This window comes from Enoplosus armatus, chromosome 1, assembly GCF_043641665.1.
Source record: "Enoplosus armatus isolate fEnoArm2 chromosome 1, fEnoArm2.hap1, whole genome shotgun sequence".
NCBI classification, from domain to species: Eukaryota; Metazoa; Chordata; class Actinopteri; order Centrarchiformes; family Enoplosidae; genus Enoplosus; species Enoplosus armatus.
Window position 1 is genome coordinate 6,694,573 of NC_092180.1, and position 23,767 is coordinate 6,718,339.

A 23,767-nucleotide genomic window follows, 5' to 3' on the forward strand; every position below is an offset into this window, starting at 1 on the left:
TAACTCTGTTACACGTGATTGTAACAGGCGATGTGCTTGTGTCGTCCTACCTTGGTGGTCTCCACCAGGTCCTTGATGTTGAGCAGAGCGTGGTTGATCCTGAAGACGATCCAGTCAAACAGAGCACTGTACAGGGACTTCGCCATGGAGTCTCGCACCGTACCAGCCTGGAGGTGGACACATACAGTATCGCACAGTTTACAACACTTTGATTAAGAAGGGAGAAGTATGAGGGATACAACCGTTTCCATGTACAGTATTATAGAAGAGACATTAATGTATCATATTATGTCTCTTAACCCTAGTTTTTTTGGCAAAATGAAACCTTAAAGAAATAGTTTGACATTTGGAAATACGCTCATTGGCTTTCTTGCCGAGAGTTAGATGAGAGGATTGATACCACTCTTGTGTTTGTATGCTAAATATGAAGCTATTTTTTAAGTGTAAAAAGACATTTTCTGGGTTATGCGCCAGACTGTCCCAGCAAAGAAATAGTGCTTCTAATTCTCAGAAAGCAAAAAAGCATAATTCCCAAAATGTTCTACTATAAACTATAAGTTTGTGACACTTATTTGTGCAGTTCCAGAGGTTTGAAGAGTCATCCATTACTTTAGGTGCCAACTGATGCTTGATACGACTCCAGACATCATTCCTCAAGCTCCACACATCTGTATTATACATTACAGCTCGGCCTTGCAACACTGCACTTTTGAACAGGTCCAGCATAAAACAAAAACACAGTGAATGGAGTTATTTAAAGATAGAAAATAAAATGGATTCATAATCAAGGTCAACTCAGACAGCACTGGCCCAGTTTGAAAGAGGTTAGTTAAAAAGGAGTCAAGGTGCGCAGACAGACATGAATAGTTTGTGTAAATCACATCCTCACTGTACTGTAAGAAGCCACTGTACTCACACAGCTCGTGAAGGAAAATGTATAATGGGTTGTCCTAGAAGGTGAAAACAGGAGTAACCAGACAACTGCACCGCCCAGACACGTCTATAGCACTGACAGGAGGCAACATTACGACATGCTGGCAGACTGCACTGTGTCACAGCAGGACGTCCCTGAGCCATTATTAATGTCATTAGCCAGCCCAACACTCATCAGGTTGACTCATGAGATCTGGCAATCCAATCGAGTGTGTCACAGACAGGTTCGATCTGCCAAGCTCCGATGTAAACATTTCAGTCATGGCTTAATGGAAATATTAAATATAGACTGTATATACTAAATATTCAGCCTATGAGACTCAGCTGCTGGGTTGTCCAAGATGATTTTCAGATGACAAACATTAAATATTTGGAAGATACAGAAGTATGTCACATTGGTTTCAATCATATTCATAAACTTTACGTTGCCCAGTACTTAAAACCTGGTGTAGAATGAGAAAGAGTAGTGTGCTGGATCAATGTTGTGTGTTCGTTCATAAAACACAGGGATAAAAACAAAAGCTTCCTTGTCAAATTATTGAGGAAAAAAACGTTATAATTCCCGCATCCGCTGGAAAGATCTGACCTTGCTGCAGCCGTGGTCTTCAGAAACAAACCATAAGTGGCCACTCAAAAGTTAAAATTCCTTTGTTTCTAAATAATTAAGCAGGATATTTTTAGCAACCTCAGACCAAACATGCCTTCCATGAGTCAGGACAGATATTATTTTGAACTCCATACATAGTGTGGTCTAATGAACCATAAGCTTTTCATTATTTAGAGGAAGTCGGACTTAAAACATTGAGAGGGACACAGCTTCATGACTCCGACCAAATGGAGAAAACTCATTACAGAATCACTCCGATTTCTTTGAGGTTTTTCAAGTGTCTGATTTCAGTTAACAGGCAATGAGATTGTTGTGACTGTTGGAGCAATATTTATACAGAGACCACCCAGTGCGCTACCAAAACAATCACTGTTTGTTCATATGAAGCGGCTCCTAAATATCTAACAGGCCATTATGAGGCTGTTGTCGTTTTGATGGGAATGTGTAACGTGCCACCATCTTCTGGGAGGGTTTGTGGTAAAAAAAAATACAGTTTCCAAGGGTAAATATTGTACTGGAAAATAGGAAAATCATTTGACCAAACTAACTGTATGTGTGCAAGAAATTATTTAACATTTAAGATCACAGGAATATGATATATTCAGGCATCATGACGGGTTTAAAAGTTAACAAAATCTGCGTGCATTACAGCATCTGACAACACTGCGTATCCATGTTGTTCCCTCTTCTCTGTCAGATGGCTCTCATCTACAGACCGTGACTTGTGTTTGTTTTCAGAGTGGGGGTCCCAATGAAAACTGTAGAGGGACTTGAAATGCCTTCCCGTCTCTCTAAACAGACTGAAGGACTCTGTGCATGTGTGTGTTGGTGTGACAGTGTGTACATGTGTGCACCAGACAGAGCTGCAGAGAGAGAGAGAGAGAGAGAGAGCAGGAGGGAGATCCGGTACTGGTGCACACGGTCCTGTAAACACGGCCGGGTCAGACTGAAGAGTCGAGGCTACAGCGGTTATTGAGTTGGCAAGATGCCATTAGTCGCACTGCTGAGTATGATACTTCATTTAAACACTAAAAAATGCTCAATCATACAAAAATGTTGGGTCTGTCTCTAATTCCATATTGCAGTATACATCATGTACTACACACTAATCTTCATAGTATACCATCTTTGCAGTCAGTACGTAAGAAATTAACATGTTTAACTGTTTTACACTAACAGGAAGTGATACAATATTTACACTATTGGATGTCATTACTGCAACGTTCAAGTGCCAATCAGACTTCACAAAGAGACGGGAAAATATCTTTCCAAATGTAATAGTTATTTTTTTGTTTCCTGAATTGTCCTTGGAGCTGTTTCACTTCGCTTCCTTTGTGCATTGCATTGTGGGACAATAGTTTATTTTAACTGGCTGCCTGCTTTGAGCAGAGCAGTAGTATACCAACAACTAATTTAAACTTGAACACAATGCAGCGTTTGTGTGCACTCAGTGTAACACTTTTAGTTATTTACAGTCTATGGAAGTGATGGTGCATGAAATAGAGTATATTTTCAACAACCAGTTGTACAGTATATTACTGTGTCTTAGCGCTGCTCTCTTGAGAAGCCAGTGAGTGAATCTAGTTCAACCAGGAGTCTGGAGCAGCAAGTTTCTGTCTATGAACCTAACAAACTGTTTCTACAGAAGGTATGACGTCGGACTTTTAGCATAATGCGATTCTGCCTGGTCTACTTCCACTTGAGAGCAGGAAAGTAGAAGACTGGTTTTTCGATCACCTGTAAGGATTTCCACCAATGGAGACTTCATTAAAATTCCGTGGCTTTTCTGTATTTACATGTCTAAACTCACCATGTTTAATACTGCGTTACACTAGTCAGATACTTAATGTCAGCGCTACATGAGAACAGTCTCACCTCGGCAAGTTTGTAAGGAACGATCAGCTTCTCTCCGACAGTAACCGTCTTCCGTGTCGTCAGGGCTTCAAACAGCATCTCTTCTTTGACCTGGTCATGGCAGCGAGAGAGAAAGTGAGTCAAGTCTCCACTTAAAAAATCCAGTCACATCGAAACGACAGTCTTGTATGTGTGATCGACACAGAAGTAGTCTGCTGAAGAATGCATTGAAATGTCTGACTTGGTGACTAAATGAGAGACAGGCAGTATACATGTACAAATAAGTGCAGAAAAGTCGCGTGGCACTTTATGTCACTGGGAACTTAATGATTCAACAAATAGAAAGGTGTCTTTGTGTGCATGAATTTAAAGCAGATAACTAAAATAACCCGCCAATATTTAAACTACATTTAATTTATGTCATATTTTGTAAGCGTGAGATAGTGAAAAGTCTATTTTCTGTGTTGCTGGAATGTAATTTTACCTCCAGCAGTTCTGAGACGACAGGCAGCACCTCAGGGTTACAGATGTCGATCGAGTCGTCCCTGTAGGTTTTCCTCTTGTAGCGGATGTTGCCCAGGTGAAGGATAGCCGACAGCAGGGAGAAGATCCTAAACAACAGTTCAGGATAAGAGACTAGAAAAATACAGTGGATCTGTCTGTAGCTGCAGTTACTCTCAATCTCTGGGATCCTTTGATTTGAGTGTGAAGGAGACTGTATAAATGGGGGTCAGTATGGACACATTAACCAAATGATGTGCTGTATTTATACTGTACATATGCAATTACGGTTTGTACTGTAACAACACTTTCTTCTGTACACATCAAATCTGTCATTGGGGAATATTAAGGTTCAAGTTAATCTTATCACACACTCTTTACGGATGGGTGTGTGTCACTCACTGTTTGCGCGTGGCAGGAAGAAAGCCCACCATCTCCATGGCCAGCTGAAGCCTCTCAAAGTCATGCTTCAGGTCTTCTCCTTCGACTGTGAAGCAGTCCTGCAAAGAAAAGCAGAAACCGGGTGTTATCAGGCTTACACAGCAGCTGTTATGACACACCGGCCTGGAAGCCAAAAGAGCTAAACTCACTATTAAGTTTAGAAGGACTTACTAAAGACTGCTGACATACAAAGTGCCCAAATGTTTTTAACGTTTACAGGTTGTCCAGCAACAATGCTTAAAATAGTTTTTTTAGTTTACTTTGCAGCTGAAACACAAAACAGCAGAGCGGCCTGAAGCAGACAAAATGAATGACTCACACTAAAATAAGCTATCATTAAGAAGCTTGGCGGTCAAACACAACAGCAACACATTTCAGTCTGATGTGCAGAGCGTTCTAGTGAACAGCAGCATGTGTGCACGTTCTGCTCATGTAGTGGAAAATCCGGCCTGGCTTTACCCTTTAAAACCAATCCACAGAAATCTGGCAAGCTGGCAAAAAAGAGCTGAGAGGAGCAGCAAGTCATGGGTTTCCCTGTGTTTGATTGATAGACGACAAGCTAAACTGGCAGGGAGGAGACACAGGAGGAGCTTGTTTTTAATGCAACAACTGTGATGTGTGCAGACAGTTGCTTGTATGCACAAGTTCACGTAAGCAAGTGCAAATTTCACGCGGTACATTTAATACACGTGAAGTGCAGATCTCATTGACAACACAAACCTACTGAAATCATTACAACACAATGAAACAAAGCATAAAAATACTTAACTGATAACAGAAATATCTTTTTGCAAACAAATGCATAGAAAAGGGGGAAACTTGTGGATAAATGTGGATCTGGATTAGTTGTTTATGACAAGAGGAAGAGCTTTTCCCAGACTAGGAACACATGCTTTGATGTAACTACATAACTACACAGTCTTTCACTACATACACCCACCATAATGTGAGGTCTGCTCTTAGCTCTTTATGGGCCCATTCCACTATGGCTGCCATAATTATCACATACCGAGGCCTCAGAAAGACAAACACTCCAAACATGAGACTCACACACTTACACCAGCGGGCCTCCTTCTTGTCTCCTTCACTCTCTGCTTTCATGGCAGAGACTCACACTGACCTATTAGTGACTCTGGTGTTATGTTCCCATAGCAGGAAAATCGACATTTAATTAAAAAAACAAAAATGTTGCTATAACTTCAACTTCTTTCCAGTGAAAACAATCTGTCGATGTAGTAAAAAGGTGTTTGAGGATTCCAGATGTTGTAAATGAAACAAAACAACATTAAAAAAATCATCATTATCATTAAAATACATCATTTTGGAATAACATTTTCTTTGCTGGCGTGTTATAATATAGTTGTTTTCCTTGCTATTTAAAATTCAAGTTGACTAAAACATATTCATTCCTTTAAATTCTTCCTAGATATAGACCATTGCTACAGCGCTAATCACACTAAAGTCAGTGCATATTTACAGTATTTTCTATTCACTAATGTCAGAGTTTACATTAACCACATTATGCATCTCACAGTATTGTCAGAGGGAGTGGAAAATTAATGATTTGATCAAATGTAACTCAAAAATCAACATGCACTGTTACATACATGTGTTAGTTAATAAACAGAAACCTTAATGCCCCACCACAAAACCACAACAAATCCCAACACAAATCACAGAAGACTTTTTTGATCATTGACATCACACAATCTCAGCATTTCTCCCGCGGAGCGGTGAGCGTGATTTGAGATTTGAGAGTCAGATTGAGAGGTGAAGGTGTGTCTTCTTTGGGCAAATAACTTGTGGCAACCCAGAAGTATGAGCATGTAAACATACTGTCGCTCAGTCGCTAACTAGCTAGTGAGCAATGGGGCATGTACAGTATGTGACTAAAACTCACACGTCTTGTAGCTGCAATGCATTTTGTTCTATTCAGGCAACTCATAGAAAAGTATTCTGCACTTTTAAGCCTGTTGAATGACGACCTCTAGGAAGCTACCCGCTCACTGTTTCATCTATGGTTATAACTAGTCATTTCTTCCCTGCATGTGTTGTGTCCCTGATCTACAGTAACCAGAACTAACATTTGCATTTCTACAGGAAGGCATTCTATTGTACAGAAAGGAAAGTATGACTGGCTTTAAAAGGAAATATGTGTGTTCAAGGCTTGTTCGTTTAGCACACACGTTCACTGTCCTGCACCTCTTGGACTTATTAACTGACATGATTTAAGTCGTCAAAGCGTCTTTCTTAACTCGATCTCAGTCATGAACACTGAGCAGCAGAGACAGCCCCTCCTGATAAGAGTCTTTGCCAGATGTCATAGAGTAAATGTGATGTAAGTGATACAGAAAGGCGTGCAACATAATCCCATATTTACTGGAGAGGTTTCAGGTCTTTGAGAAATGTTCAGCGATCATAATAGAGTGCAGGAGGTGACAAAAACCTCTCCACATGGGAGTCATGCCCTCTACTGTGGTTTTTAAGTAATTTAAAGAGGACTTCCGGTACACATCGGTACTAGAAAACACTGTCAATGATCAAAAAAAGTCACACCGGTTACAGCAACCCAGGCAGCTACAGTGGCCAGGATATGACTAGACATACCAACATAACTCCGAGAAGCAGCACAACAGGGAAAAGCAAAAACAAACAAAGCTAAAATAAACACTACCCAAACCAAACCAGGAAATATCAAAAAAGCAACAAAATGAGCAGGGAGGTGGGGGGAGGGAGGGAGGGTGCAACTGTGCAGGGGAAGTGTGGCTTGAGCTGCAAGTGCTCAGGTGACTTCTCCAACACGTACAGACACACGGACGGTAAACACACACAGCTGAGGCACAGATACTGACCGGTTCACTCTCATAGTAACTGTCCCAGTGCAGTTGGTGGGTTGACTTTGTCATCTGGAAATGTTAAGGCAGAGTTTACAGGGGGGGCGAGGTTACGGTTAGACAGCAGCGTTACCATGACAAAACATACTGTACACAGATTTGTGTGCAACTAACAGCAATGGAAGGACGTGCTGTTAAGACGCAAGCAATGGCTGAACTTTTACGGCTCTGTTCATCACATAGAGACCAATATCAAGTACTCGGACAGAAGTCAAACATTCAAAGGCATTTAGACACTGATGAGATGTGTACACACAAAAATCATTCACAGACTCTAAACAATAAGCACACGTCATGACTGAACACATCAAGTCATTAAAGTCATTAAAGCAGGGTCAGAAGGTGGAATGGAAGCTGCAGATTTGTGCACATATAGGATTCAGAATGAATGACGTTACATTACAGCTGTCCATTATTTTAAAGCATACCATGCGCTTTCATGATTGATTTCATTAAGATAAGGTATGAAAATTAACTTGTAGACACGCTGAACTTGCTTGAGTTATGAAATCTAAATTTTGTAATAAATGACCAGATTCACGTGATCCTTTTTAAGCAGCATCCCTGTCTGCTCGTCTACGCCTTCAGGAGTTTTTTCAGCATCTAGTCAATGCAAAGCATTTTGACAGCCAGCAAGACGTGAGTGAGGGTGTCCTTAAATGCACCACCTTCAAGGGTTTTGCTTACAGCAGCACAATAGTGATGTAAAAATGAAAGTTAAGGACACTAACTCGTCACTGTAATTGATGGATTTCATATTTCAACTATCTAAAATAAGTTTCAAGTCTCTGCGAAATACTTTTCATTCAGTATTTAAATCAACATCCAATGGTTGCTACAAAATCAGGAAATCAACCTAAAAACCTATGGCTTGCTTTGCACATTGGTCAGTTAAATGTACATTTGTGGTTAATGGAATAAGATGCAGAGTGAGTCACGATTAAGGACTAAGGTGTGAACAATGAATGAAAACAGCCACAACTGCAACGTGTTTACGTAGCTTGTAAACAAGTCGTCTTGATTGCGTGGTTGTGAAATCCATGCAAGAGCTCCAGCTGGTGCGAAGAGTGTGATGTTTTTATGTAAACTCCACAGACAAGACAGAAAGAAAGCCTCAGAAAGGGAACGAGGAAGAGAGATGCAAGAGGAGGGTAGAATAAGAACAGAGTGCAAGAATGTGTGTATGTATTTATGTATGATTGTGTGTTTGTGTGTTTGCGTGTGCACGTCAGTGGCCGGGAGGAATGGAAGGAATTCCCTGCTCTCTCCTGCGCAGGCGTTAAGGATTTTGGAGGAGGGGAGCAGGTCCCTGGTTGTCAAAGCTCGGAGGAAGAGACGCAACAAGTTTTACACAACATCCACATTCCATATGTGTGTGTGTATCTGTTTATTGTGGCTTTTGTTTCATGGATATGTGAAACCTGTTTTCGTTGTGGGCAACGCTAGAAACAGAGACAAGGGAAAAACACTATTTTTGTCTTTGTGTGTGTGTGTTTGTCAGTGGTGGTGTAGGGGTGAGGACGTGTGAGTGTATGTGTCACAAGGTAAATGAAGACCAGTGTGAGTAAGAAACCCACACACATTCAGTTACACCGACACAAAGTAATACACAATATAATTAACAAAAACACACACAGATGTTTGAAATAAGTCACTCCTGCCCTTCTCTCTGAAACAAGTGAAGAGATTTGACAGGTCTTGTTCATATGTGTGTGTGGGGCTATACAGTAGGTGTTGAAAGCCACCAACAGTGGAATGTGTTTCCTTTGTGTCCTGATTTCTCTCTCTTTCCTGTTTTCAACAACCAGCGTAAGACAAAACCAGGCAAGACTACATATCATATTTTTGATAAACAAACAGTGTCTGATCATGAAGGTCCCACCTGACTGAGGTAATGATACTCTTCAGGCTTCTTGAGGTGAAAGGCTTTCCTCTCTTCTTCACTCGATCCTGCCAGCAGGTAGTAAAACACATGGTAGTTTCTAGAAAAAACAGACAAAAACAAAAAAACACAAATTTCCACTTATGATTTAAACTCACAAGAAATGCAAGATTTATTGTTAACTAATCAAAATGTGTCTTTTTGAGTGTTTTTATATGAGAATACCATGTAAATGTGGGACAAAATGATGTCATTAATTAGTTATGGCTTGCAAAAGTAGGAAGACATTGGCACTATAATTGAGAAAGTAAAGAGTAAAAATGTATATCCACACAACACAAAACAAAACTTTGCTGGATTCTCTCTACTTATAATAAGTTACCTAAATAAAAAGGGTTATCTTTTGTACAACGGTCATTTTAGCATGCCTTCAGTTAGCATGTTAACTTTTAGCATGTGAGCTTAATAATGGCAGCAACAAATGTGCTAAAATGTTACAGGATGTTAATATGTGTGCAGTTACCTTAGCAGCCTGTTAACGCTTAGCATGTTATCATGCGAAGAGTTTCATAACATCAACAACTTCATAACATGCTTACCTTTAGCATTTTCAGGGAACGAGCAAATGTTTAGCATGTTAGAATGTCAGCAGGGTAATGTTAGCATGTCAGTGGAAAGAGAGAAATGACGTCTCCTTAACTGATGTGTTAAACTTGTTACTTGTCGAGATATTACCCACCAGATTAATGTGCTGATTCCCTCGAGCCACAATGCTAACGTGGCTAAAACAAAAGCAAAAGCTAGAAGAAAGAATCCTGACAGCTCATGCATCTCAGTTTGTTTGTGTGTATGTGTGTGTGTGCATTTCTTCTCTGACAGCATCTAGCTGCAGCGTTAAGGTTAGAGGTGAAAAGTGTGCAGCAGCTGTGTGGCCAAGGTCCTCTTTGAATACACACACACACACACACACACACACACACACACACACGCAAGCTTTTATGGGCCTGGAGTCAGCAATCCATCTCAATAAGAGGTGGCTAATGCAGGGGGCCCACTGTGAGCCCCCCCATGGTGAGGTTAACCCTCGCCACACCGTCCAGCTAGTCCAGCACATTAGTGTCAGTCTCACTAAAAGCTCAATTCACCTCATAAATCATACTTTGGCAAATTCAAACAAAAGCTTTCCTGGTTAAATTCACTCTTTTTTTTGGGGGGGGGGGTTGCATTTATTTACCATTACTCAGAGGTGAAGCTGTCTCTAAGTGTCACTTCCTGTTTAACAAAACCATCAACTTCAGTTTCGCATTTCTAAGATGTTGATTATGATCTGCTTTTCTGAGAAGTGCTCACCGCTCATTGTGCTCCTGATAGACCAGCCTCGACTTCTCCAGGAGGTATTTCTCCACATATGCTCTGAAAAAAAAAAAAAAAAGGACAACAAAATGGTCACAATGTCAACATGATTTGATTTGATTTTTTTAGGAAAATGAAAATCATTTGTCTCTGGTTCCTCACCCTCTCACAGTGCCGCTCTCCTGGTAGTTCACCTGAATGAATTTGCCAAAGCGACTTGAGTTGTTATTGTGGGCTGTCTTTGCGTTCCCAAATGCCTGAAGGGGAAAGAGAGGAAGACGTGGTGAGATGAAAGCAAATACACGCTGGGAAAAATAAATAGGAAGAGGCCACATATTACACATCTTACACACAGGTTAGCGGCAGACGTTTGAGGTCAAGTTTTAGGTGGGGATAATTTGCTGGTGGGTAATGCACACAGAGACTTTGGCCTGGTGCCAAACATTGTCTTGAAACGCTGTCAGCCTGGACGCCGCGGAGCAAGCTTTTCCTCTTACATAATTTCAAACAGCGTCAGTCGGAGACAGATTAATAACATGGTTTTAGGATCTATTCAAGTCAGAGTTGGACAAATTGCCAGAGTGAGGATGAGGGTGAGCAGGCCTGATGGAAAAAAAAAAAAAGGTCCCTCCTCAGTGAGTAATGGGATCCATGTGGCCTTGTGGAACATGTGTAGTGGTTGTGCTTTAATAAGACGGCCCAGTATTTCCCCTCGCGGCTCTGTTTATGTTGTATGGCTGCCTGGAGGGGAAGTAGTTTTTCGCCCCATATATAAACCCTGCAGTTATTTGTAGCTCCGCCACAAGTAAACAAATTCCTCAGTGAATCACTTAGAGCTTCCCCAAGCCCTGCATCTGTGGAATGGGAAAACACCCCTCTCTGACCCCACCCTTCATCAACGCCACTTACTAACATACAAGCACGCTAGGAGAAGGCTAATGCCAAGCTAATAGGCAACATTATAGGGTTAATGTACAAATTTGCAGCCTAAACTGAATTTCAATTGAATTTCAAAAACCATCACGGCGGTCATGGTTTCACAGATACATGGCTGCAATGCAAAACAGAAGAAAGAAAACGGTTCTCTTTTCCAGCCGCAAACAACAAGTCAGAGTAACAAGCCATGGCAAGTGTTTTTTTTTTTTCCTTTCAAGTGAGTCAATGACAGTTGTTGTCAGATCCAAAAATACATAGGGTAATGTACAAGGCACTTAGTGTAGTCATTTGCAAAAGTTAAAAGACCCATGTGGTTATAATGCAGCCCTATAGGAAAATAAATCAGGACAAAGTAGAAAGTAAGTAAGTAACTTAAACTCTGAATCTGACCAGCGCTTCGTTTCCCAAAAGCATCTTAAGGTTTCAATGATCTCTGTCCCATTGTAAGTCTCAAGGCAAAGATCATCATACCATTAAGATGCTTTTGGGAATCAGGACGGAGGAGAACCCAGAACCCCTTGGCCTCTCTACTCCTGGCAGAACCAGGCTCAAACAACTGGATCACAGCAATGAACTCGCCCTTCATTTATGACTCACCGAGCTGAACAAATCATTAAAATGGGCAGACACTGTGGAAAAACATATTCAGCTCTGCTGTCTGGATAAAGAAGGAGCACACAAGGTCAAAATGAGGAACAGTGACGATACAATTTCACATCCAGAAATGTGAGTTTTAAAATGCGATGCCAGATGCATTCGATATTCCAGAGGAGCTGGTATTCTGTTCGCCACTCCACCCGTCTCTGAACTGGCTAACCTGCCTGGTTCAGGAACTACAGGTCAGACGAGGACAGACTACCATCAGTCAGCATCCCTAAGTTGGGAAGAACTTCCTGTATGGACAGCCAATAAAAACCATAACAACAATCTGCTCGCAGACACGGTAAGGAACTCGGGTCAGACAAGTCAGATATTGGACCTTTCAGTGTTTTTTATTAAATGGCTTGACATTCAACATGTTGTGTTGTGGGCCAGCAGGAAGCAGGATGTGGAACAACTAAAATACTGAGAGCTGATTTATGTTCAGGCGCTGCATATTCGTCCACCTGGTCTGTGTAAAAAAGATGCATGGTTCAAGAAGACATTTTTACAGCCGACCGTTTGTATTCTTTCTAAACTTGGCTAGCTCCATATCAACGGCAATAAAACACAAATCTCGCCACAGAAAGGATCACACAGTATGTCATAACTGACCTCTGGAGGGGACAAGAAAAGCCTAATCTACATAAGATACACATGTATACACAACATGTAAATAGGTGCTAAATAAACTGAAATAAGCCAGCTGTCAGTCAAAAATCCAACATTTCAATTTCTAAGAATAAGAAAAGATATTGCCAGTAACATCTGTCACACTTTCATAACAACATCAGAAGCAGGAAGAGCAACAGAGAAATCTATTGTAACGTGTCGTCAAGAGACAAAAACATCAAACAGTAAGTGACAATTGTGTTGCAGAAGACATCTTTTCACTAATCAGACCCGAATGCAAAGCAGCCACAAGAAAAGTTGTGCTTTCAGTAATTTGTTCTCAACTGCAAAAATTATTTTCCTGCACTCTTGCTCTCGCCACCTGTGCAAACAACCCACAACAATGCAAATTTGTTCTTGCCCCTTCTCCATGGGAGCTGTCAAAAGTTATTCTGGGAAATCTAAGTCACCAACTGAAGTTCTAGTAGACAGAACAGGTTGAGGTGAAATGGGAAGACTGAAACATAAAACACAAATGAACTTCTAACAGTGGAAGAGTTTTTTTCCCCCATTCGAATTGTAACAAAAACTCAAAGGGACACCAAGAGCTCAAACTGTTTGTACAGACGTGATTCGCACCACTTCAGTCACTCCAGCAGGTCAACAACATTATTCTTGGCTTCAGACCACAGACTGAGCCAAAAGCAGACCAATGACAGACTTGAGACGGTGCCAGTGTGTTCTGGGTGTAATGTGTCTGCCTACGGGCTCGGTCAAAGTTGTTCAGAGGAGCACAGGCGGACAAACACTTTGTCGGTGCAGTCGGGAACAAAACATGACGGCATAGTCAATGAATTCATCCCAAGTCGACCACAGAATTTAAAACAGAACTGACTTAATCTGCAGAAGTGTTTCCAGTCACCTTTAGCTTTCTGTAACGGAACTTTCAGCTCGGTGATTGGATGTTTCTAGCTGAAATGCACCTTGGGAGTTAACTTCTCTCCCAAAGTTTTTATGTATACAGACACGTACCTTCGACCTTTAATCAAAGAACCTGATATCTTCTAACGCAGTCGTTAATCTTTTATAGAGATGATTTGCATGCTGATCTAAGCCTTGGAAGTTTTCCAACTATGAGTCATGTGACATTGTCTATGACAACATCTCAGTAATCCTGGAATTTAAGATGTCAAATTTGCATTTATCCATAGATCCTTATTACTTTTAGCTTCATCTGCTTTGACTTCTCTTCTCGCTTGCCTACTTGTTTTCACGCACTCTCAATCCTCAATACTTGCTGTTAAGGTGTTGTGCGTGTGCTGTGCAGTCGACCTATCAGAGCCGGTAACTTATTGATCATTGTGACGATAAATATACTAAAGATCAGCCACACACCTATCTGTAATCCTGTTTAACGTGGCAGTTTTCCTCCTCAACACAAACGTGTATATACAGTGTATGTATATGTATTTTTGATTGAGTTGAACAACTGCAGAAGTTGCCAAGTTCCAATTCTGTGACGACATAGAATAATCGGGACCTGATCTTTTGCACAAGGCCTCATTAAACAGTCTATCTGTTAATATTTAGCATATCAGACCAATAAATCACTAGTTTTGCCAAAAAAAAAAAAAATGTTTGCATGAGGAATACATGATACACAGGGTCATAGCTCTCTTAACAGGAAAACTGCAATCTAAAACGGACGTTTCTCTTCTAGGAAATCAATTAGACTTCCAGCGCTGCCTCACACAGAGGCAATCAGTCCAGATTCTATTAATGCTTCTGTCTGTAGTGAGGTAATTAGGTCTTTGTCTGCTCTGACTCATGCAGTGTGGAGCAGAGACACATGCTCTCTAATCATGTGAGGATGACTTCATTAGTAGCATCTTGAGGAGAGGAGAGGAGAGTGAAAACAGGAAAACAGACTGTTGTACTGGATCGAGTCTGCAGGGAGTTGGGAGTGATTCAAACGGATGGAGAGGTCACGCTACGCGCTCAGATAGAGAGCACAGACAAAAGACTGCTTGATTTAACTCACAAAGGGATTATCTTTTAGTAAGTCATTAATTGCTTCGGGATTACAAATGAATTTCCATGCTGGGTTGTGTTTAGAGGTCATGTGACAGCGTGGCCTCAAACTACACAGAGAAATGCTTTGTCTGAATTTCAAAGTTACTTAAGTGAAATGGGCCGTGAGCTACAGAGACTGCATTCTTCTGACTCACTGACTGCAAAGTGATTTAGGAAAGTGTCACCAAATTTTTAGCATTCCTTCTCTGACAGTAGCTACGGAGCATCTGTGTGATTCAATAGCAACTCAAAAGAGGCATTGCTCATTTAACCTTTGTAGATTCATATCCTTCTCCGAGCTTACTGCCAGACTGAGTCATCCACCACATTCATGGACAGGATGTCAACAATAGAGTGAAGGAGCGAGTGACCCCCCCCCCCCCCCAACGTGTATCATCATTATGTCACAGCGCGTGTGGGCAGATAACGTTCTCCAGAGGCTAATTCGTAGCCATGCCCCTTGTAATCTCACATCCAGAGTCATGCTGGCCAGCGTGGACTGTGGTCACTGTGGTTGTTTAATCACAGGAGGGGGGGGGGATCAGCAGTCATGGTTCCCAGCTCAGTGAGAGCGCGGTGGGATGTGGGTTCTGGCAGCGGCTGCTTCTATCAAAACAGTGCTCTAAAATGTGTTTGAGGTAGGATGTGAACAGGTTTAACTGTCAGCGTAAAACATTCAAGAGGCTTTTCTCCAACATGGAATAGCAGCAATGAACATATGTGAGCTTGTTTTTTTTCCCACTTTGAGCAGAAAATAAACAATATGTCCTAACAAGACTAATAAGCATCTACAGTCATGCTAGCGGCTCTGTGAGGCTGTATTTAGCCACAGCTGTTGAGCTAAATGCTAACCTCAGCAATGACAATGCTAACATGCTGATGTTCAGCAGGTATAATGTTCACCATGTTCACTATCTTAGTTTAGCATTTTAGCATGCTAGCTTAGTAATAAACAATAAGTAGATGTGATGCTGATGTGAATCTCATTAGGAGGTTTAGGAAGTATTTTGTTAAAAAACAAAGTAGATAAGTTAAAATAAACCAAAGTCAGTGGAATTCATCTTCTGGAGACCATTAATGTTTGTAGAAAATATCATGGCAATCCATCCAATTGGTATATATTGGATGATTGGATATTGGATTGATATTTCAGTCTGGACCAAGGTGGTTGACCAGCAGACTGATATCCACAGAGTCACCAGCATGGCTAAAAACTACATTAGATAAATCACCACTTTTACTTCATAATGATAAATGTAATGACAACCTTTTTTAACAGTACAGGACATTTCCTTTCCCATACTGGATCATGTCCAATATGTTCGTCCTGATTAATTTCACAGTGAACTGTGGGTTAGTTGGTCGGCTAAACCTCTGCCGGCTGACAGTGTCCTGCTCTAAAGGAAACTGCAAAAATATTAATGTACAGTAACTTAACAGACTTAAGAGGCACGACTGTATAAACGTTTTCCACATTCGAATTGCTGATCTTTTATCTTAATAAAGATTTTAAATACATCCAACTCTACAAACTTAAGAAACCACAATGGGTAACTAAACACTGTGGATTGAGGAAAGTTTCTCTGTTTACAGTTAAGAGACACAAATCATGTCAGTGCTTTTATTTCAAGGCAAATGTTTGCAAAGAGGGTTCATGCAAAACACTGTGAACCACCAAGTGACACAGGGAAACCTGACTCAGCCATTAAAAAAAAAAGGTACCAATGTTTGGTTGTAAGCTCGGTTTAAAAGATCAAGCTTTTTGTTAACGATGGTCAGAAAAGCTGTCTTCCATAATTCTCATTCTCAAACACCCCTGGGAGCCGATCTGATGGTCCAGTGAAATTAGCAATATAGACATCAAGCGTGACAAGCTGTGCAACTCTGACAAGAGGCTCGAAAGAACGGCCATAAACCTCAGCGCTTGTTTGTTTGGGGGTTTTCTCAACCGTTGCGTCCAAGAGAATTTCAGCTTCAAGTTCGGCTTAAACTGTAGTCACATCTATTCATACTGAATACGTCTGCGTGTGCATACTAATGTAAGAATGTAATGTAAGGTTACTGTACTTGTATCAAAGATGACATTTCTCAAAAAATAAACTCTTTAATGAGATATGTTAAGGGAAGGTTTTGTCATATAACAAGATAAAGTGATGTGTTATAACAGGAAAAGTTTCTTGTAGAAATTGAATTATTTGGTATGGTATAATAATGAGCAAATATGTCCTAAAAACACATAAAACCACTTAAAATATCTAGTTATGACGTGAAAAGGATCTTGTTACAAGGCAGATTATGATTCCTCAGAACAGAGCCAGGCAAGCTGTTCCCCCCTGACAGATATGAGAGAGGTATCGATCTTCTCATCTAACTCTCCACCAGAAAGTGACTAAGCACATTTCCCAAAAAGTCAAACGATTCCCTAAAAGAGTTTGGGAATCACTGGACTACAGCTGACAAGTACGTGTGTGACAGAGAGAAAGAGGGAGAACAATGAGAAAGAAAACAAGAAAAACCTAATTAGAAAAAGCAGTGGCCTTTTGATCAGTGCAATGGTTGACTAAAGTATTTGGCTCAATCAGAAAGTCCTCCTGAGTTAGTCAGAAGGAAGTGAACATTAGTCACAGGGATGGAGATGAAAGCAAGGCGTAATAGAAAAATAATCACGGATCTCCAGGACTCCTCAGCTATCAGAGACATCCTCAGCTATCAGAGACATTTCTCATATAACATAAACCTCTCCGAATTACAGAAGATGAGTGGAAAAAGCCACATTCCTGAGTTACAAAGGCCCCTCAGACAGAAACAAATCTCAAACTTCCAAAAACCTTGAAATTAGCAGATTCATTTCCCATGCTATTCCATAAACCGCAGACCTGTGTATGAATCCTGACAGAAGACAGTTTTCTTATCCTCGGGCCGTTTAAGAAGCTCTTCATCATTGTGCTGTGTTTGAAAAGTGGGACTGTATTAACCAGGAAATTGTGGGGAGAGAGCGATGAGAACAATATACCGTAGGATGTGCATATCTGAATGAATGCTTACTGATAATGATCTGAAAGGTATAGAATAAGTCAAGATAAATCTTTGCCTAAATTAGCCTAAAGAGAAGATGTTAACATTAGCAGTAATTACCGTTGAGTACCAGAGACAATTCTGTACATCCAAAAAGTCGGAAACACAGAAGAAAGCACTTTCCAGGAACACAGACTCAAGACTTATTTGTTGTTTGAGTTAAGTGTTGGATTTTGCAAAGAATTCATGAGCCCAGGGGAAGGAAAATGTTCTCAACCCGCAGTGAAACACTGATTGAACTGGAAACATCAAATGAAACATGAGTTCAATAGAATAAAAAAAACATAAAGATAAGAGGACTGTTGCATCATCACACAAATCAGCCTAAACTGTGCACTAAGGTCAGACCCGATCCACCTTCTTCGTCATTATGAGAGAAAGCTTGAGAAAATGCTGCTGATTGGCTAAAGGACTCCCTGTGTTTGTGAGTGGCAGCATGTTTACTTGTTGTCTTCAGGAGTGAGTCAGCACAGGAAGCTGCCCAGTCATTCCCTATCTGCAATGAAGACGTGGCTCCCTCTGATCCCTGATTTATTTGCGTTTCTTCTCCACTCTCTCTCTCTCTCCATCACTTTCTCTCACACGTCACAGATACCAGCGGACAAACAAACACCAGCAAATGTTAGCGGTAATGGCATCTGTTCTGTTTCACGACAAGAAGAAACTGAAATCTTTTTATTAGTAACCACAACTCATTACAGCCGCGGTTAGAGGGTCAAATACTTGAAATCGAGATTAAAATATCTCTGTGGTGGACTGTTCAACAGGGACAGAGAACAGAACAACCAAGAACGCGAACATAAAGAAACGTCCACTTCACCAAAGCTAAACAGGAAGAGCTGTGAGACCGAGTATGAGCAGAACAGAACAGTGGACTTCATACGTTTGACACAATTTTCAACATATCGATGCTACCATACAATTGAAAAAGTGACAGCAATCGCTAAAGAACTTATTTGTAATAGCAGCACGTTTTGCACAGTCACTGTACAAGAAAGGGGTGAGGCTTGTGTTGTTTTGTGCAGTCTGGTTATAGATTCTAACAAAACTTTAATCAAAGGTTTTAACCTGCTTTAAAAGGCTGCAGCTACTAACTCACATGTAGGAGAAGAAGGAGTTGTATACGATTAAATATTAATACTCAGTTTGGATAATCGTCACTGAACTGACGTAAGGTTCCAAAATTATAATTGTTCTTGAATCCAAATTTTCCTGATTGAAGTTAAATTCACCTTTCGTGATGATAAGGTGTTTTAAGATTCACACCTGTCGCTTGTACAGCAGGTAAATGTTTATCATCTGCTGCAAGCAATGTTCGCAAAGTTTATGGGTACATTTCTATGATAACAAAAGGCAATGCCAGAAGGAGATACGAAAATATTATAACTATCACATGTGTAAGGAAAAAAACAGTAAGAGCAACTCACTCTGTGGGAGGAAACGGTGTTGATATGACTCGATCTGGATTAGTATGCAGCTGGAGTGGGGAGATATGAGTGCTCTTGCTAAATTGAAGGTTAGTCTCTTTGTTTTTAAGTTCCATAGTCACGACTTTCCCCGGCCAGCACACACGCAGCACCCACTACGCACACCACACGCACACTAAGGCCTGTCTTGACAAGAGCAGAGGTATAAGACACTGACACACAGATCTAATACAAGTATACAGATATACTGAGAGAGAATCAAATAGTCGTGTTTTGTGTGGTGTGTGTGTGTGTGTGTGTGTGTGTGTGTGTGTGTGCTCTGTAAAACAGCTAAAATTAGAGATGTGACGACTAGACTCAGCATGTGGCCACAAGCAGGGAGGTGACATTTCAACACAACTGGAAACTGAAATGGGAAATGAAGGCTCACACTGGGCCTCTCCCAGTCCCAGGAGCTCAGGATCCCAAGGAGCTAAACTCAGGAAGTAAAAGGTACTACATACTGCACATGTTTGTGTTAACACTCTATGGAGATAAAGCTGCATTACTCAGAGAGGTGTTTCTGTCATTTAGTCGACCCTTATTGATATAAACGGGTTGGACAAAATAACAGAAACACCTGTCATGATGCAATACAGTTCAACAGCACCAGAAACTACAGAAAGTTTGGATGTATAGCACGACTGCTGTATTAGACTGTATTAGTTTTAGCTAGGTGTACCTAATTAACTGACAACTATATATAACCCGTGCAGCGGTCCCCATAAATATCTCTGTTGTACACTGGAGCTTTGCTGCGATCTCCTTCAGGACATAAACCAACCATATGGAGTCAAATTAATACCTCAAATCAAATCAACCTCTTTTTAAACATTTTGCTAATATTGTAGAGTTTTGGGCAGTCCCTGATTTTATGGTTTTAAGTCCTCCACGAGCCACAGGCCCTCCAATACAAGTCAGATGAATCATTATACTGTATTTTGACAAACGAAAGGGAGTTTTGACCTTCCATTCAAATTCTTTCCGTGTTGGGCTTTTTTGTTATGTCTGGTTTCAAATGTTTCCTCCCACATTTCATTTGAAATGATAATATTGATTTCCAACCTGTTTTTTTCTATTGATTTGTAATGTATAACACTGATGAGATCACATTATAAGAATTTCTTGAAAAATAAAACTGATGGTAAACAATTAAGATTTATTTTTTTAATAAAAAGTCAAAAATATAAATATATATATATATTGAAAAAATAGCCATTATTTAGAAAGATAAGGTCCAGGTGAGACTGCAGTTACTGCACATGCGGACCAAAAAGGATCAACTATTTTGGGCCATTACATTGAAGAAAATCCTAAAATCATAACATTATGACAGCAGGTCTGCCTTTCTGCATTATTCCAAGAAGGTAAACCACATTCTTCTCCTTCAGTGTAACTAGAAGACTGAACCTTTGCTCTGCGGGGCGACTATTTGTAGCCGAGGCCTCGTCCTTTTCTGTGAAGAACAGCTGCCTTACAGGATTTATTTCAAACATTGTCAAGATGCCTTTGACGCAATGTCATTTCTCGCACTGGCACACAGTGTCTGCTCTGTTCTTCAGTCATTCACCTCATTATTCCTGCTCTTTCTGCCATGTGACAATTTCAAAGAAAATAACTTTTCCTCAACTGAACTTTTGACCCGGCGTTGCATAAGAGTGCTCAGCCTCTAAAGAGAGAGAAATACGTTAATGTGGTCTAAAGACGCTCTAGATCTAAAAAGGAGCACTAAGCGTGGCAGAGCAAACGGGACCAGGGAGCTTCTTGTTTCAGCGTCAACTTTACGGGGACATCCTGGGGTAAACAATAGCGCTGTGTTTCCTCGTGGTAATGAAGGAGGGAAACGAGAGGCACTGAGAGGGATGAAAAAATGAGGGGGGGGGGCAGAAAGAAAGAAATATAGATTACGGTTCACGTGTGCAAGTGCATTTCCCACTGCGGGGAATATTATATATATGTATATGTATATAGTATAGTGTGACTGTATCCTCAAGATGCTTTGGACAGCAAGCTATGTGCTTTGTTGATATGGAAAGAGGAAGGTGGTCATGTTTAAAATGTGGTCAGATCATATTTTAAAGTCAAGACGCAAAACAATGAGGAAGTATATTGAGAAATTCCCAGCATTCCTTTTATCTATGAAATATAAATAAAATAAATATTAGGTAGGAACAGAACAGATCCCTAATACTTTGTGAATATTAACTTTCATCAATATCTGGTATTTGTGCCTTTTTTAGACAAACAAACTTGACATGTTTCATTTTTCAAGCGCGTTTGATTACTAATTCAATACCACTGAGCATTTATTCATTTTATAAGTCTTGTTTTTGATGAAATCTAAATGAATATAGGAACATAAACTTTTGTTTTCATTGTGAACCTTTTTTAACTTTACAATACGCATGAGCCTAAGAGATGTACCAATCGTAGCCAGCCCACCTTATGTGACAAAGGAGGTCAGATTATGACTGACGCTATCAGAACCTGGAGGCGGAGTTGAGTCAGAAAAAAACGTAATGTTTCCATTCACCCGTCACTGAAGAAGATGTGAAGTTGAAGGTGAAGTCTGTGAGATAAAATAGTAGAGTGAAAGAAATGACTCTATGGAGGCGGGAAAGACGATTCCCTTAATCTCAGAGTGGGGATTATGTATGTATATACTTGTATCTGTACCGCCTGTTAAAGGTTTGATAACAACTGAGGTCATATTATACTGCGTGTTTGGTCCTGGTGTCAAGACAGCGCAGCTCCCACTATCTGTACCTGAGATTCACAGGTCATCTTCATACTTTCTTGATCCCCGAGGGGGAAATTATACGTACTTATACTTATCCGTGGATGTAGTCGGGAATCCGCGGAAAAGCGCTTCCCAAACGCGTCAACGATAATACAAAGTGATGTGCTAAATATGCACCCAAACACAGGCATGAAGAACACAAAAAAAGCTTGGATCTGCGTTGCAGTATTACCATAATGTTGAGTCCTCCAGTATCAGTAACTGTTAAAACTCAATAAAACATGAATACACAAAGCTCATCTCCCACAGTTAGTTTATATATGAACTTAGTCATGGTGAGACAAAAAAAATAACTTGAGAGGAACCTAAATCCTCCGGTCATATTCAGTGATAACCGCAGTGCATCCAGACCAGCCCAACCTGTCCAGTCTTATTAGGATCAGATGGATTAACGAGATGCAGACTGATGGTTCAGTTTTGACCACATATGTGACTGAGTACGTACAAAATGTCTTCACTGTCAGTCTTCATTAGAGCAGCTTACTGCAGTTTGGGGTTTGTTTTGTTTTTTTTAACCAAAACAGTGGGAGGAGCTGATGTTTGATTGTCATGAAACGCTGTCATTCCTTCCACTCAGCCCACAGGCTCAGCTCAGTGCTGTGAGTCACTCCACCAACATATAGAGAAACAAGACCTGATTGTTGAGTCAAATATCAGAGAGACCACTGCACCCACTACAGTAATGAGCCACATAAAGAGTCTGCGGGGAGACGATGATACAAATTCACAACAGAAAACGCACTCGCAACCAGTAACCAGAGCTGAAGCGGTTATTTGATTAATTGCTCAACAGAAAATGAATTGGCAACGATTTGTTTAAGCAAAAAATGCCCAAAGTTAACGGCTTCCAGCTTCTCAAATGTGAATTTTTGCTGGTTTATTTCATCTTTTACAACAGAAACTGAATATATTTGGCTTTTAAACTGTCGGTCGGACAAAACAAGATATTTGAATCCACCTTGGATTGTATTTCTAAACATCCTATTTTGATACTATTTTAATAATCAAATAATTTTATGAGCTTTTCTTTGTTGTGCACGATAGTACAAGACGCCTGGAGATTATAACGGCATTTTCACTCGTCACTACTATACTCTGACATTTTATAGACAACACAATGAATAACAGGGCACATTTTAAACGACAGTCAGTAAACTGATAGATAGTAGATAGACTAGCAGCCCTTGGTAGATAATGTGATAGCACATGAATCACAACACACCCACGACTGAACCTGATCCTGAAAACATTTCTGTGACAAAAGTGTTCAGTGTTTTCACCGTCTGCACTCGTCAGCTGTCAGAAGTTAGCTGCAGTTCCTACACACACACAAACACACACACACTTTCTCCAGCTGGCATCAATGAAACCCACACAAACAACAAACCAGAAGCTAACCTGAGCCGACAAACAGTGTGCGACTGGGACACCAGGCCAGCGTCACTCGTATTGATCCACATGCACGCTCTTCAGCATGCAAACCAATAGTCACACACACACACACACACACACACACACACACACACACACACACACAGAGTCTGAGCCCTCAGCTTGAATCTCTGCCAGCACAATGCAGCACTGCAGACATGGGTGTGGCCTCGCCAAAAGCCCTTCTCATCAAGACACTGAAGAATAAGTGCACATTAACTGGTAACTACAATGTTTGACTGCTTGTTAATTGGGAAATATTAGCAGGGA

General features: G+C 40.6%; 1 protein-coding gene across 1 annotated transcript in view; it reads right to left on the reverse strand.

Annotated features, from left to right (window-relative positions):
- The window catches only part of myo9aa (myosin IXAa), a 79,600-nt gene that overhangs the window by 37,118 nt on the left and 18,715 nt on the right, over positions 1-23,767 (reverse strand). Inside the window, exons 2-9 of the mRNA XM_070909762.1 lie at positions 10,628-10,722; positions 10,463-10,525; positions 9,113-9,212; positions 7,189-7,242; positions 4,298-4,395; positions 3,879-4,005; positions 3,416-3,505; positions 51-167 (exon numbers count right to left, since the gene is read on the reverse strand). Coding sequence (XP_070765863.1) covers positions 51-167; positions 3,416-3,505; positions 3,879-4,005; positions 4,298-4,395; positions 7,189-7,242; positions 9,113-9,212; positions 10,463-10,525; positions 10,628-10,722 — 744 coding nt within the window. The remainder of the gene's footprint in view (positions 1-50; positions 168-3,415; positions 3,506-3,878; positions 4,006-4,297; positions 4,396-7,188; positions 7,243-9,112; positions 9,213-10,462; positions 10,526-10,627; positions 10,723-23,767) is intronic.